Consider the following 16,561-nt stretch of genomic DNA (forward strand, 5'->3'; position numbering starts at 1 on the left):
AACAGTATAGTCAGCGGGCCGTGTTGGCTCCCTGCCGCTTCCGCCTTCCTAATGACTAGCGAGGTGTATAATGCGATCAACAACGGTGTTTGTGAAACTTTATGTTGACATTTACTCTGTTTACGATCGGTAAAATTTTGTCGGATCCTCCAGATCAAAATACAGTGTCGTGATCCATTATGATTATAGTTGGGGAGGGGGGCAGTGAGATCGGTCAAATCGACGTGCAAAAAAGGGGGGAAACAGTCCAGAAAACAAACTTGTTTTACCAATACCAGATCTGCAACAAGTGCATAGAGTGGCGAGATTACAATGACGATTGTGGGCTCTTTGGCAATGGATGGCAGAATTTGGTAGCAAATGGATTTTCCGTGTCCTGTCGCGAGCCCGACGAAGCTATCTTTCCTCTCCACGGCGGCTCTGATGGCCGCAACTTGGCCATCTTTCAGTCCGGGGAAACCCCAAATGTCACGTGCAACACGATGCGCCCGCAAAATGTCGTTCATGATGAGCGGCGAGCGTATGGACAACTCAAAACACCGGTAAGGTTAAGGTTCTGTGAGTAAGGTTTAAAGGTACGGCTTTCAAAATGTGACCGTTATATAATAGGAAGGAAGATCGTGGATCACTGCGCACCGACTGCCAGAACGGAAACTCCCGCGGCGCGCGGGTGGAAAACGTAACCCGCCGTAAAACACTTCGCAGCTACTTGAAAATAGGCTTCAAGTCTTCCGTTCTGTGGCAGATTCGTGGGGCGAACGTTGGATACAGGCGGCCAATGGATACAGGACTGGCCAGTATAAAGTCCCCTTGCCCTACCGAATCTACTTGGAGATTAACATTAGCAAAGCAAATGCAAAATGTTTACCTTCACATGGTCTATCATAAGAAACTAGTATACTGCTTCGTATCCTATTAATTTTAACTCAAACACATTCAAACATATCTATAATGACTAGCCCCCCCCCAACTCTGTCCTGAAAATTGCAACATTATGTAACTCAACACCACAGGTGTCTGCCCCAGCGCCAGTTACCATGGTGACAGCTGTCAGGCTCAGGGGTTGACCTTGTGTGTTTGGAGATGAAGAAGAAACAGAGCAAAAACAATACGTTGAAATTTTCTTCTGCAAAGGTAAACATGACAAACTATCAAACCGAGTCTTGGAGGTATAGTATGGCTTTATTAGCAGCGTTTCACCAACACATATATAATTTCTCTCAATAAATTAATAAGGGCAGAAAATAAATCTGTTTATCATGAACCAACCTACTGTAACGTTTTTAAATACGGAAGTTGTGCTGCAGTTGGAGTTTGTCGTTTATGATGATAACATTTTTTTTACTTTAGCAGCAGTTCATCATTGCACTTAGGAAGATAATCAGCATTTTGCATTGAATCGTTTCGTTTCGCACCCTTACACCTCACTTACTTTATACTGACATTTGAAATTGATCGTTTGGTACTATGTAGTATGCAGTACTGAAAGAATCGCTAGGTGGAGCAACTTTACGTCATGCTATTGTTGGTCTATCCATGGTCTATCACAGGCTTTGAAAACAACCAACTCCACATCTTATAGTCTCAAGAAGAAGTGATAGGTCTGATTGAAATGATCCCCTAGGAGTTCTGTCATTTGGATAGATGTGCTGTGACTATACTTGCTATGTTCTTGTCAGGAAAACTCAGTGCTCTTCTTCCTTGTGAAATTTCTTCCATAGACGATACCTGTGAGCGAAAGGAAAGGAAGCAAAATGAAAGAATACCGTAATTGTGGAATATATTGGATCATGCAATTATACATTTATACACAAGTTGGCAAAGTTAGGGTTACTAATATTAGACTTAGAACATTTCAGTTGAGCTGAAATATTTCGAATGAGAAGTAGAATATTTTAGATGAGCAAGAACATTCAAGATGATAGGCAGAATATTTCAGATGAGCTTGGTAAACAATAGAGACATTGTCGGTAATCTAGAGACGTACAATCTTAGCGTCTTACCTGGTCGCGCTGTTTACGGAACGAAAAATTAACAATTCATATCAAGAATATAACACAAATAGTACTTCTGATTAGTTTCTAAAACTGTTTGAATGTGTTCTCTTATCTTTTATATCGAACTTTTCGTTTCCGCAAACAGCCCAGCAGGGTCCTGAGTAAGAACTGTGACTTACCTGAGATCGTAGTAGAGCAGGTAGCCCTTGCCTGTCTGTTCGCGGTACATGAAATATTTTAGATGAGGTAGGCGAGCAATAGAGACATGCTCGGTAACCTAGAGACGTACAAGCTCAGTGTCTTACCTGAGATCGTAGTAGAGCAGGTAGCCCTTGCCCGTCTGTTCCCGGTACATGAATCCCGGCAGGGAGAGGAGACACAGTCCGCGTCCGTTCATCTCAAACATGGGCAGCGCCACGGACAGGGAGTACAGGCGCGACATCACGTACACCCACCACTTCACGTGGCACGGGCTCCACGCGAACGGGTCTGGAGAAAAATAAAAGTTCAAATCACCTTTATAGACGTTAGGAAAGTTTCGGACAAGGATGCAGATATGTATACTAACGTTCTTTACATTGTTTTTCTGATAATTGATTTCTTATGTCAGTATTGTTGATCAAACAATGTTCTAACCCGGGTGAAGCGGCGCGCATGGACATGTGGTTCACATTGATCGGTGCAGCTTCAATGTTGTTGTTCGACCGGCCGCATGTACATGTATTTAGGCACAAAATCAATCTTAGGAGAACCGCCAACAATATTATATCCTGGCGTGATATATAGCGGAGCTTGGTACATCTGTATGAAACTTCCAAGCTTAGGTGGACTTATACGGTACTGTCTGTCCTTGTCCATCTTATGGCAAATGCTACGTGGCTGTAGCCTCTACCAGGCTTCGGGAAGCGGCTGGAAAGAGTAGAAATTGGCCAAATAGACAGATGCTATGACAGGGGGGTTAGTCCGCGCTAAGAAGCTGCAAACGGTACTCTACTCTCAGCACGGACCAACTCCCCTGGCATATCGATCATCTCTCTATTTGGCCAGTTTCTACTCTTTCCAGCCGTTTCCCGAAGCCTGGTAGGGGCTAATAGGACTGTGAACTATTGTCTACGGAAATATCGTGTGGAAAACATTTTTCAAGTGTTCCTTTTGAGATGTATATTGATAGCCGTATTTCTATCTTGGCACAGTCTTCATATAAAGGCTAAGATAACATTAAGAAATGGGGAGCGTTACATGTAGATCTAAAAAAAAGGTTTCAACAGTAGTAAATATTACCTTTTGGAAGCCAGCAGTTAATCACGTGGACGCTGTTTTGTTCCGGACACTCCCCGTCTTTAGCCAAGATGCAGCGGTCACAACTGTGCTGGTCTAGCGCGATCTGACAAGTAAAGAAACAGTAGATATGTACATATAGCAAATATATAGCAATAGATGGCTTTTTGTAATGTGTAAAATTAATACAACAGTTATATCTTTTACTAATATTCCAATTTGTTCCAAGGCGTTCCTCTGCTTTATAATTTAAAACTTGTTGGTATTTATGATGTTTTCTATAAGGGTGGGGCTGCTGGGGCATGATTATTAAATTTTGTGGCTACAGTATTCTTCATGGCAAAATAACATCTATAATTATTATCATTCATGTCAGTTGATACTTATATTTGGGCCTAGTCACAAAGGTTGTGTGATAGCTGCACGATTGCAAACCGAAGGAATTCTTGGGACAGCCGTGCATGTCTTGTTATAAGGCGGAATATACGGCGGAAAAGCCGCCTTATAATCCTTGTTGGCTGTTGGTTCTGTCACAGCCTGTCTACGGCATCAAAATCGCTCGACTACCTTCGACCGTCGACGAAAGCGTACATGGTACTTTGCCCACACAAAAAGATGTTCTTACAATTAAGCATTCAAAATTAACCACGCTATGATATATTTGCGTACAGAATAAATGCTCATGCAAAAAGCAACCTACAACTACAACAACCTACTAGATAATAGGTGTAGGTTCGGGTATGGGATAAGAAAATTATCTTACCATAGTGGCCGTTGAGAAATTGTGTGAGAGAAGACCTGTTTTGTAGCTGTTGGCTGAGCTGTGTTATGTTGTATGCGTATATAATGAATGCTCAGGCAAAAAAAAAACCTACTACATTATAGGTATAGGTTCGGGTATAGAAAATGGAATAGCTTACCATAGTGGCTGTGTAGAAATGGTGTAAGGAGTTGGGTAGCTGTCGTAGACCAGTTGTGTAGCTGTCGGCTGAGCTGTGTTATGTTCTGTTGTTCGGCAGCGTGGCAGCCCGGCCTTACTACGTGTGTGTTCATCAGGATATGTGTACAGCTCTACCCGGATAAGGGGACGCCCAGTATCACAACTTCCGGGAGTCGCTTCAAAAATCTATAATATGTACTAACTACGCAATCCCTTATGTCGGATCAAAGCTGGGCTGATGGTGTTTTTATATATAAAATCTAAGCTAAAAATCAGGAATTTAGACCTTGTAAGATTATGATTCATTCTAAAACCTTGCCTGTATGAATTGTCAAATTTTCTTGTAGCAAATTTGAACGTGTAGCAGTTAGGTTATTCGTTAATGTAGCGAAATGTCGTTAGAAATGTTGGCTTGTTTTTGTGGTGGTGAACATAAAGGGTGAGGTTTCGTGGGCGTTAAGCGGATAAAAGTACGGCGAGAATGTATTGATTTTGCTTTCTAAGTCGGGTTAGCATTTTCCTTGACGTCTAGCCGGCTGAAAATCCCCCTTCAGTAGCCCTGACTGCGGATCGGGGTAATAGATCAATTCCGAACAGTCGTTAGTGTAGCAATGTGAGGGGGAGGGAATATGGGGGGAGTGGCGAACATGTGGCAAACTTTGTAGCGATCATGTAGCCTCTACCAGGCTTCAGGAGGTGGCTGGAAGAGTAGAAATCGACCAAATAGAGAGATAACATGCGGCAAAATGTTTTCTCCCCGCAGACAAACTCCCCTGGCATGTGTTATGTCTCTATTTGGCCGATTTGTACTCTTTTCAGCCGCCTCCCGAAGCCTGGTAGAGGCTAACGATCATGTATTGTAGCGAATGTGCCTTGTGGCAAAGGTGTCTTATCATCATCATCATCATCTGTCGACACCCTGGCTGGGGGACGTTGCAAGCTCCTGCACAACACGACGACACAAAGTACGATCTTCCATTGCAGCTGGAAGGTCTTGTTGTTGTAATCCTGTGTCCCTTGTGAGAGTAGCTGGATATGTGAGTTGTCTGGAGTGAGTCTTGCCATGTGGTTTCCACAGGAGGAGTGATGAAATGACTTCTTCTTTTGCACGATGGCAGTGTCCCGCAAATTTTACACGTCTATATTTTAATCTGTCTTAGCTACAAGACCCAGGTTGGCATGGCGGGAAGATTGTGATGAAAATAGTGATAACTTCGGCAAACAAATGGACGTGCAGAAAGATATCCGGAAAGAGAAGAGCCGGGTTTTAATCGATACCTCACGGATTTGCCAACTGTAACCCCTGAGTGACCAGAACTGTTGAACGAAATGACTGTTTTTTTTTTTTAAATTCAAACATGTAATCACCAGACGTGGTGACGACACACTCAAGTTTTTTCAACTTATATTAATGCCGCCACCAACACAGGGGACAAATACATGACAGGACAATACTCATTTACACCTGAGCTAAGTGAGGAAAGCCGTGTAAAGTTCCTTTCCCAAGGGCACAAGATCGGTGGCATGTCAGGACGAGAACCCGGGACTCAAAGTTCCGAGTCGCGCACTCTGCCGCTACGCCGCAGATGACTGTTGAACAAGACTGTTGAACGAAATGAAATGATACTGCTCTTAACTCTGTAAATGCCTCTCTTGTGCAATTTGTATATGAAATAGTTTAATGTAATGTTGAAATGTACAGTACTAATGTGAGTGACCAAAATTTTAATTTTACTATGCTAAATGTATGTAATATCGTGTAAATATTTTTAAGTTGTAACTCTATTACCACATTTTGACTCCAAGATTGTGCAGTCGTTAATGTTTTTAAAACAGGATGTGCATCTTTGAACGTAATTCAGCTTTATGCTGCAATGTTCTTGATTTTAGCAATAAACCATTTTGATGATGATGATGATGAACGGTCGGAGGAATGAGTGGGTGAGGGGGGAAAGGGACTTCTTACAATCAGAAATTTGCAACGCAAAGAAGAACTAGTGCTAGCGTGATGAGGTTTTTAAGCGTTAACGTTTGAGCTGGAAAGTTTGGTATGCATATAATGCTAAAATGGTTGCATAAGGGACACTTTAAATAATCGTATTGCGGAGGTTGACAAAAAAAACATGCAATTGTGTACTGTTTACAGATTCTTTATTGACACAACAAATAATAATTCCCAAAGCACGAGTGTGCAGTTTTACGTGAGAGGGGCGATCCTCTGATCATGAGTGGTGTCACGCGCCCTCCCGCGAAAACAGAGCCGCTATCAATAATTACAATCAATGCACAACACAACGGACTCACTGTGGGGAACTATAAGCTATAGGGACGATACCCCAAATCTCCAAGCAGATCATACGGTGGCAAGGCAGTATCCATTGGCCAGAGGAATGTCCAGTAGCCACGAAGTATGGACACTCCTCTGGCCAATGGATACTGCCCTGCCAACGTATGATCTGCTTGGAGATTAACAATAACCACCCATCCCACCCCTCCTGCTATCCCAGCTATTACCGCTAGGTGGCGGTTTTGTTGCATGGTAAAGTCAGTTGGTGGAAAGGGACTCCTTAAAATCTAAATTTTGCAACGCAGAGAAGCAATAATGCTGGCGTGATGAGGTTAAAATGCACCTGTTGTATATGGCCTTATGTTAAATACGGAGACGACCTGTTTCGCTGGCCTAACAAGCTGAATGAATTAATAAAAGGCCTTTATTGTACGTTTGTGCTCTAACAAGCTACATGTAATTGTAAGTACAGATCATGAATAGACAGGGAAAAGAATACAACAATAACACTTAAACTATACATACTAATGTGAGCTACTATTTACAGGTTCAACTTCTTCTCGCTTCTTGAGACAGTCACATAATATTTATGTACGATAATGATACATTGCTTGTCATTTTCATAAGGAATGCGAATTTTTATATTTCATCATTTAAGGATCTAAAATATCTGTGACAAAAAGCTCGTTACGTGTTTGTCAGATTTCAGGTGGCAAGGTTGTTTGTGTCAAAATGAAAAGCCTCGGCCCAAGGACATTATACAGGGGATGTCCTTATACGGGTCAATAACCTCTGGTGAGTGCCTGTACATGTGTGTAACTGGGTCACAGGTTGACTAATTAGGGAGTGTCAGTGTGAGAATGTTAACCTGCACCCTACCAAGGTAGCAGTTAGTCGCCAAAGTTGCACTGTTTGCCGGGTTAGGCAGCAGGGAGAAAGTTAATCTGTCTCCAACCCGTTCGGCCACAACTATGACCTTTGGCCTACTTAAACATACTAATTATGAAGAGATCGTTAACCACCACTCAAGTCTTATTTGCTGTAGTTTTGATTTTATCTCTCTTCCTGCTGCAGAAATACTACAACCTTACGAAGTAAGTATTTTTATGTTTACCTCCTTGTGTTTGAGTAACAATAAACAGAACAGTATTTTGTTAGGCTAGACCAATCGTCTATTTGTTTGTCAGCATGGTGGCCTTGAAAAGGTGCACCTGTTCTTCCATGTCTTCCATGTACACGTGTATGTGGAGAATTATAATAAATGAATGAATGAATAAATAAATAGATAAATAAATAAATAAATTATGAATTTGCTTTGGAAATGTTACCTTTCTAGTTTCGTTACTAAAAAGGTTATTTCAGGGGCGAAGAGAGATTATGTAGACAAAGAAGATGCGTGCATACATAATGCTTTAGAACTAAACTTAATACATTGATATATGTCTTCTTCGTCATTTAGTGCTTTGAATTAAAGTTCTTTTAAGTGAAGTATAGTCACGGCGGTCTGTCACTACGGCATTCTTTCCCATTGCTGGGGGCGTTCGTATCGGGTTACAAGACGCAATTTTGGGCTAACCGTAAAACATTTGAAAATAAACAAACTAGTATCGAAGGGAAAATTTCGTTGAAATAAAATAAAATTATCGTCTTTACATACATTCAATGGTGATTTTTTGCGCTAAATGGAAGATTTTTTTCGGATTTCGTTTAAAAAGTCGATAATTCACGGAATTTCGGTGCGCCATATTTTAGCCAATCACCGAGCAAACCTGGCTACACATATTACGCAAGATCACTGATTTTTACATTTTTCGACGACGAGGAATGAGATGAAAAATCGTGCTTTAGGGATTTTTTAATTTCTGACTTAAAGTATAGTTTTTGTCGACAAATAGGTGAAAAATCGAATTTTTTGCTTTTTTTCGCATTTAATTAACGTTACTCAAAAATCCCTAAAGCACGATTTTCGGGACAACCATGACAGTCATTTTGAGCCGTAAATGGGGTATGTTTGACTCCCCATGCTTCCAGGTTTGAACGAGTTTTGCAGGCATGTCATATCTCCCAACTTTGTACACCGTGTTATTCATAAAGGCGTAAAGAATCATTACAGTATTCAAGGTCACCCAGGGATATGACAGTAGCTTCGCTACATGTTTACATGTCCACAAAAAATGATAGCGGACATGTACTGTCCTGGAAACTTTTTGTATCTACAGAAAAGTGTTGTTTTTTATCTGTTGCGAGTCACTCAGGCCGCTTTATTGCAAATGACCGCAGGTGACCCCGAAATGGAACGCGGGTTCGATTCGAATTGCCCAGATCGAACACGATCGAACACTGTTCGGATTCTATGAAATGTGGGAACTTTGCAGCCCAGATTTTACCACCGTGAGTCGACCGTTAATATTGTTTTTGTGTCAGCTTCAGCACAGAGCCCCTGATGAAGAGAGAAGTTACAGCCTTTGGCACTAAGGGTTTATTCATCGACTGGTACAACGTTACATCAGCATTTCGTATTAGGTAAGTGTATCTCAACATTTATCCAGTTCCTTGAGTGACTGATTTCTTGTGTAGATAAGTATATATTCAAAACATTTTTGCAAAACACTATTATTTGTTTATTAAGAGGGATCCATATACAAAGAAAGACAAAGACAATCTGGAAATGCCATGGTACAAAAATGAAGCTGCAAGATTCTGTATAAACAAATATGAAAGGGGTGCTAGTGTCAATGAAGTGAATTAAAAAAGAAACCTACAGTGGGTGTCACTGGAAGACAGACGAAAATGACCAGACTTTGCATGATGTACAAAATGACTAATAAACTGGTGGACGTACCAACTACTAAGTACCTAACACCAGCCCAGAAAGAACAAGAGATAGCCATGCCTTCACGGACCAGAGTTATCAACCAAGGATTGAGGTGTTCAAAAATTCAAGGCCTACCAATCCATGCTACCGATAATATAGCCTTTCTGGAGAAGGCAATGGTTCAAATAATAGTGCTGACAATATTCTTTCTGTATTTTTATTCTTTATTTCAGGCATAACTCACCCATATAAAGCATACAGATAAAAATACACATAATAACAATAGTAAAAACATGTCTATACGTACAGACGGTCCCAGATATTGCGGAAGAATCTGTAGCGGAATATTACATCGGACTTGAGAACAGATTGGATAATGTTGTTTGAGGAGTTGTACAGACGGGATAGGAAAGAATAGCATTGTTTGTGCCATATAGCGTCAAATGTATCAGTCATATATGTAGACAAGTTAAATATTTTATTTTTTGTTTTGTTTCAGCAATCAGACAAGTCGCTATTTCAACCCATCAGAAAATTTCGCCATCATCGACTATGACCACTGTAAGAAAAATGGAACGTCTGTTGTCATGACAACACCAGTGGGACATTACCGGACATGCGCAGTAGTCGGCAACAGCGGCATTCTCCGTGACAGCGGCTGTGGGGACGACATTGACCGCAATGATTTTGTTATCAGAGTAAATGATGCTCCATTAAAGACATTCGAACAGGTGACAATGCCTTCATGCTTCACATGTGATTTTGATTACTATAAATACTAACTAATTACTATAGATGTTAATGCAGTCTTTTATTAGTATATTTACAAATGAGTACAGTTTTTAGGACTGGGAAACCCGATTTTTCAAAGCCAATATTATAGTCATTTATCTACATACTGATGAGTTGAAACCGCACTACCCCAATGTATATTGACAATCATGGAGCAAAATACCCAAAATTCTGACGGAAAATGGTTACTGGAAGGGCCTTGGGCTGATTTTACAGGGAGCGGGTCTCAAAAGCCCGTTTTGAACCTGGTTAGAACATTACAAATTTTAGCAATAGAGTTTCCTTATTTTAGCAAGTATAGTATACAAATTCATGGAGGTTTAACTCCATGATAAATTTAAGGGACAGAAAGCCAGTCCTTGTAATGATGTATGCTCTTAGGGTTATTAATATTTTTGTTTGTTTCAGGATGTCGGTGAGAAGACGAACATGACCATTATCAACCGCATAGTGCTAAACAAAATGGATAGAGTCGATTTTGACCCCCAATGGATAATTTCTCGGAATAACTCCATAATGAGCTATATACTCGTCAACCGCACAAACCTTCCTGCTTTAAACGCGATGATAAGGAGGTTGGATCTTAACATCACAATCACGTATTCGGTGTCTCCACCAAAGCAATATATCAAAACGTAAGTGTCCCATGATGAAATCTCTCTGTCTTTCTCTCCCTCTCTCTCTCAGTCTCTCTTTCCATCTATCTATCTGTCAATGAAACATATCGGGGTCCGTTTTGACCCCATTCGGCAAGATTTATCGCAAAATGCTTCATTCGGATGTGGGTCTTGACTTTCTTTCCTCTATTACAGTATCTGTGTACAAATATCACTCTAATCAAAAATTGTCTTGCATTTAGGTTCTGGAATGAGAAGTACAACAGCAACCTTTCCAATGGGGGTACAACTGCCGGACTCAATACCTACACCCTTGCCAGTACATTTTGTGACGTCATCACCCTATATGGCTTCTACCCATATCAAAGGAATGTTCACAACAAAAAATTACATTACCATTACTTCGACGAGACGGAAGTGGAAATGGAAGTCAACAGAAGTAGACACGATTTTTTTCACCAGCACGAACTTTTAAAATCACTACATGACAGTGGGGCACTTAAGTTGGTAACGGATGTATGTAAATAATGAATCGACGAAACCATTTCGCAAAATCTGTCAGAATGTGCGAATTTTACAGTCTTATTCATTTCAGCTTTATTACAACAAAATGTAAAAGGTTGGGGGAAACAGGAACATACTCCTTTTTAATGCCCCCACCAATATAAACTGATAAGGATTACATAAATAATAAAACAAAATAAACAATAACAGAAATCATAACAACACTATTTACAAGGGTGACGACAAAGAATTAACAAATCATATAATGAACGTTGAGGTAAATAGAACGGCGAGCCAACGATAAATAATAAATCATTCGATAAGTAATAAATGATACATAATAGGTCAGCAGCAGTATGAGCAAAAACAGCAAATGAAAACAACGCGATGATAATAGTGATAATAATAATTATAATATCAATTAGTAACAACATTTGATTAGAAATGAAAAGGTACCCAGCAAAATAATTCAAATGAATAAATAAATAAATCATAATAATGATAACATTATATCTGATTGGGATGATTAGAATGGAGAACACTTGCGACAAGGACATTGAGTAAGCCAGGTGCATATATTGTTGGGATCGAATCTGTTGTTGGTAAGTGAGAGATAGTAAACTAGGATTAATTTCTTAAAGGTGGTTATAGAGGCTGTGGGGCATAATTTTAAAAGTCTAATATTAAGGGGTAAGGCGTTCCAAATGGGAACTACTCTTTGGAAGAAGTAATTTTTATAAGTAGTATTGAGGCATTTTTTGGGTTGAAGCTTGGCCTGAGAGCTAGATCTTAATGAAGTGTGAGGGTAAGTTATGTAGTGCTGGATATCTATTTCATAATGGCCTAGAAAACATTTAAACAGGAAGGATAGGTCAAGTAGTTCTCTGCGATAGGAAAGAGGTAAGAGAGAGCAGTTAATCAGTCTTACTCCAGGGTCCAAGATGACATGTTGAGAAAAAGTTGCAGCTATCTGGGAATATAAAGTTTTCTTTATTCTCCATTTTCAACGTGTTAACAGAAAACTGTATACTTTTTAATAACGTTCCTCCTCGATCACACGAAGCTGTACACGAATTTGATACGGCAAAGAACAACCTAAGTAGAACTTTACAAATTAGTCCCTCCGTCACCATTTTCAAAAATCATACTAAAGTAGCTTTCATAAATAACCCCACACATTCTCAATTTTTGTTTAAGTTTAATTGTTTACTACTTTTCATTACTACTTTTCATTATTGTAGATAGTATTGTATCTTATTGTTTTGTTTCATTTACCCGTTACCTAAGTTATTTCTTATTTATCCGATTTATTTGAATTGTTAATCACGTTATGAAGGGAGGCCTCCTCATAAGCATTTTTATGCTTCCGGCCTCCCTGCACTGTTACATTTCATTTATATTTTCTTGTATCTGTATTGTTACATTTTATTTCAAAGTGCGAATAATGAAACTGAAACTGAAAGAATATATACACAGGAGTAAACATATTGATTTAGGTTATATTTTTTTCGTCTTTCTGTTCCAGACAAATGAAACTATTGCTGACAGTAAAAATCAAGGCGATGGTTGTTCGTTATTTTGTTATGTTTACCAAAGGAAAACATACAGTTTCTTCCTCTTTTTCTTCTCCAAACAGTGACCTATGTCCTGACCAATGACATGATTTGTTGACGTCAGTCACCATGGTGACTGGTGTTGGGTTACATAATGTTGCAATTTCATGGTCTGCTCTGCTGCTGTCACCATATACTAGTAGTACATTTATGTGAATGTGTTTGGGTAAGATTTAACAGAGATGACCATGCTCGAAGGTAAACATTATGCATTTGCTTTGCAAATGTTACTTCTCTAGTTATTGGTTTATTTTTATGTATGTTTCATTTGTTATCATGGTGTGGTGAAGAGTTATATTTTCATTATTTATATTTAAATGACACTACCTATGATTTTATTTTATTTTAATTCGATTGTGACGATACAATACACTGGCCACCCAGGCAGCATGGCTGATTTCGGGCGCCAAACAATACAAAGATTAAGATACCAATACAGAAAACTAACAAGTAAAGATTAAGCTAAAATCAATCAGTTAACAATATAAGATACAACCAAGCATAATAAAGTACTCAATCAAGATAATAATAGCAATTATTGTTTTGGAGGTCAGAGGTCAAGGGCAATTGAATATAATACAATATGTGAGGAAATATATACATGTATAACGTAAGATTGTAAAAGGTTAACTTATGTGGTACCACGGGAAGGGCCATCTAAACGTTTTTTGGTGGAAATAAATGTTTCAAATGCCTCAAATAGTTGTTTGTTTGTGTGCATGTTACAGCCTGGTAGCCCCTGTAGTAGAACAGATTCGGTTAGACGGTGTGGTGTGAGTTGCTCTACTGTGGAGGTTAAAATGTGACGCTGGCAGCTGTAGAGAGGACGGCGTAGCAAATAATGGGAAACAGTCTCAGAAGAGGTACCACAGGAGCACATTTTGTCTTTGATATTCATCAAGGGCAAGGTGGCATTTAGTGGGCTCCAGTCCATTCTTAGTCTTGCAGTTAGGATGTTGTTGTACCGAGTACCTAGACGTCTGTACAGCTGGTTATGTCTCGGAGTGAACAGGTAATCCTTGCACTTTCTCTTGAAGTCGTTTAGGCTGCTGGCTTCCTTCAGTGCCTGTGGAAGGTGGTTCCAAAGGGTAGAAGCATGTGGAATAAAACTGGACCTGTACACCTTCGTTCTACAGCGGGGAACATGAAGATGTGTAGTGTTGCGTAGCTCTAGACGAGTCGTTCTCCGTTCGCCTCTAGTGGAGGGGATGAGTGACTGCAGGTGCACTGGGACTAGACCATGCGTCATCTTGTACATTAACACCATGGAGTGGTAGTGTCTCCTGGTAGACAGGTTGTCCCATTCGAGCTCTCGTAGGAGGCTCGTACTGGGGGTCCCCTTCATGGCTCCTGTCACGGTAAGGCAGCCAGCATGGTATTTAACTTTGTCTAGAGTAGCGCTAGCCGTACTGCCGAGGTCTCCTAGCAGTACTGATGCATACTCTATCTTTGATCGAATCATGGTGATGTAGGCTAGTTCAAGGGCCTCTCTACTCAGTTTTCCTTTGAGTTTGCAGAGAGCGCCTAGCAGTTTCCTGGCTTTGCTGGACAGTGCAAGTACATGTGATGATGGCCGAATTGTGTTCAGGCCCAATTAAGAGTGGTTGCATAAAAAATAATAAAAAAAATCGGCGTATTTTTAGGCTTTTTACCGGGCTTTCTTTTTACCTCCATGAAAATGGAGGTATTGTTTTTGGCGCGTCTGTGTGCGTGCGTGTGTGTGTGTGTGTGTGTATGTGTGTTTGTGTTTCCGCATATTTGTACCTTTATAACTCCATAACGCCTTTATGGATTGTGATGATATTTGGTATGCTGGTAGGTCTTAGGAGGACAAAGGCAAGGTCAAATATGGGCCTCCTGGTGGATGGCCTTGGTACTGCAGCAGCACTTCCGGTTTAAGGTTGAGTCAGGGCATGGCTGAGAGGAATCTCCTTTGTACTTGCGAGCCAGGGTAACAGATGTGGCTATGCGGAGCGAGCCAGCGCGCTCCCTCAGGGAATAGGTGACCTATTTCAGGGCAAATGTGCCACTGTATCAGTGTATGGCTGTGTGTTTGAAAACAAACAACCTGTGTTATTACCTCCATGAAAATGGAGGTATTGTTTTTGTTGCGTCTGTCTGTGTGTCTGTCTGTCTGTCTGTGTGTTTGTGTCTCCGCACATTTGCGGCCAGCATAACTTCATAACGCCTTTATGGATTGTGATGATATTTGGTATGCTGGTAGGTCTTAGGAAGACGAAGGTCAAGGTCAAATATACGCTTCCTGGTGGATGATCTTGGTACTGCAGCAGAACTTCCGGTTTTTGCATCTTTTGTCCTGAATATGCTATGGTCTTGATTTTTTTGGTGGCAGATAGATTGTCCTGTCAGGAATAAGTGGTGTGGGTTTGGTCCCCCTAGCAGCTTGTTCTGGAACTGCAGGGGACTTTCGGGCGAAATCTTTAAAAGCCAATAAGTCCAGATAGAAACAATGTATTTTCATCATTTTTGGTAGGTAGGTAGCTGAGAGAGAGATGTACATAATTAACTGCAAATTATGCAAATGAGGACTTAATTTGCATAATTAATGAGGAAATTCTATAATTACAGTGTTTTGCATTATAGTACTTTCATACATGTAATGTACTAGTATGTAATCTATGGCAGATGGAACATCACCAGATACCAATTATGCAAATGATGACCTAATTTGCATAATTAATGCGAAAATTCTATGACTCCTTAGTGGTAAATGATGGGAATTTCATACTTGGTACATGTGTAAGTTAATCAAAAGTTAACATCACGATGCATTTATTATGTTAATGTGGAGGTAATTTGCATAATTAAAGAAGAAATTAACATTTACATGTCAAGCCCATATTTCATGGAGGTATGAGATCTCGGAACTCTTGTTTGCACTATTTTACGCTTTAAAAAAAAAGGCAAAACCCAAACCTCTGCCTCGACTTGGAGAGTATGTAACAGCGATCCTCTGAGTGAGTGGTGTCACGCGCCCTCCCGGGAAAACAGATCCGCTATCAATAATTACAATCAATGCACAACACAACGGAGTCACTGTGGGGAACTATAAGCTATAGGAACGATACCCACACACATCACATGAAGGTATCGTTTATTAGTAGCCTCCTATGTAGGCCTTCGTACCAGGCTTATAGAACTGGGGGTTTGGTGGTCTTCGGCTGTTTTCTGATTAGCCCAGGTTCTAAAACGGGGGTAATTCAACCAGGCCGGCTATGTTGTCTATATGCAATCAGAAAATAGCACATAAAAGGTCCCAAAGACCCTGAGAACCCCCAACCCCCAGTTTTCGGCATGCTATGGAGGCCTGCACAGGAGGCTATTGTCTAGACTGAATACCAGAGGAAGCGTTAAAGTAGCCGCAGGCTGTCCCGCAGCTAGGGATTGCATTCCAGGGTTGGCGAGCTTCTAAAGCGTGCGATCCCGATTTTTATGCACAGAGCCCTGATCCCCACAAATTTGTAGCTTTGTTGGCCGGCCCAACTGTTTTTCTTGCAAGACAGTTGGGGATGTATCTGTACACTGCATTTGAATCAAGATATAATATCCTTAAATGATAGTTGAGTAGACATCCTTGTAAATTGGTTTTATATTCTGGTCTTGCTTAGTATTTTGTATTTGTTTGTTCAGATGTTTTTATGAAATGTATTGTTTTAACGTAATTGGTGTATTTAGTGTAATGTCTCTTGTTATGTAT

General features: G+C 40.3%; 2 protein-coding genes across 3 annotated transcripts; one reads left to right on the forward strand and one right to left on the reverse strand.

Annotated features, from left to right (window-relative positions):
- Positions 1-1,165: 1,165 nt before the first annotated feature.
- On the reverse strand, positions 1,166-4,342 carry LOC109487207. The gene is made up of 4 exons (XM_019791191.1): positions 4,196-4,342; positions 3,279-3,381; positions 2,303-2,486; positions 1,166-1,728 (listed from the first exon to the last, which is right to left on the reverse strand). Exons 1-4 carry the CDS (start codon positions 4,196-4,198, stop codon positions 1,686-1,688), a joined length of 333 nt encoding a protein of 110 aa, XP_019646750.1. The 5' UTR covers positions 4,199-4,342; the 3' UTR covers positions 1,166-1,685.
- A 3,148-nt stretch (positions 4,343-7,490) lies between these two features.
- LOC109487206 (alpha-2,8-sialyltransferase 8B-like) lies at positions 7,491-11,685 on the forward strand. 2 transcript variants are annotated; one of them, XM_019791189.1, is made up of 5 exons: positions 7,491-7,596; positions 8,927-9,025; positions 9,817-10,048; positions 10,518-10,744; positions 10,969-11,685. In XM_019791189.1, the coding sequence occupies exons 1-5, from the start codon at positions 7,505-7,507 to the stop codon at positions 11,252-11,254; spliced, it is 936 nt and encodes a 311-aa protein (XP_019646748.1). In that variant the 5' UTR covers positions 7,491-7,504; the 3' UTR covers positions 11,255-11,685. The 2 variants fall into 2 exon arrangements, with proteins under 2 accessions (XP_019646748.1, XP_019646749.1); XM_019791190.1 differs by lacking the exon at positions 10,518-10,744.
- Positions 11,686-16,561: the final 4,876 nt, after the last annotated feature.

The sequence above is a fragment of the Branchiostoma belcheri genome, unplaced genomic scaffold (assembly GCF_001625305.1).
Source record: "Branchiostoma belcheri isolate BF01 breed outbred unplaced genomic scaffold, Haploidv18h27 scaffold86, whole genome shotgun sequence".
NCBI classification, from domain to species: Eukaryota; Metazoa; Chordata; class Leptocardii; order Amphioxiformes; family Branchiostomatidae; genus Branchiostoma; species Branchiostoma belcheri.

What these genes read in the sequence shown, in the direction of transcription:
- LOC109487207 (XM_019791191.1), bottom strand. An exon ending in TAACTGCTGGCTTCCAAAAG is followed by an intron (nt 2,487 to 3,278) that starts GTAATATTTACT and finishes ATTTTTCTCCAG; the next exon opens with ACCCGTTCGCGTGGAGCCCG. An exon ending in CTGCTCTACTACGATCTCAG is followed by an intron (nt 1,729 to 2,302) that starts GTAAGACACTGA and finishes TTTCGCTCACAG; the next exon opens with GTATCGTCTATGGAAGAAAT.
- LOC109487206 (XM_019791189.1), top strand. Translation starts at nt 7,505, where the DNA reads ATGAAGAGATCGTTAACCACCACTCAAGTCTTATTTGCTGTAGTTTTG. An exon ending in CATTAAAGACATTCGAACAG is followed by an intron (nt 10,049 to 10,517) that starts GTGACAATGCCT and finishes TGTTTGTTTCAG; the next exon opens with GATGTCGGTGAGAAGACGAA. An exon ending in CCAAAGCAATATATCAAAAC is followed by an intron (nt 10,745 to 10,968) that starts GTAAGTGTCCCA and finishes TCTTGCATTTAG; the next exon opens with GTTCTGGAATGAGAAGTACA.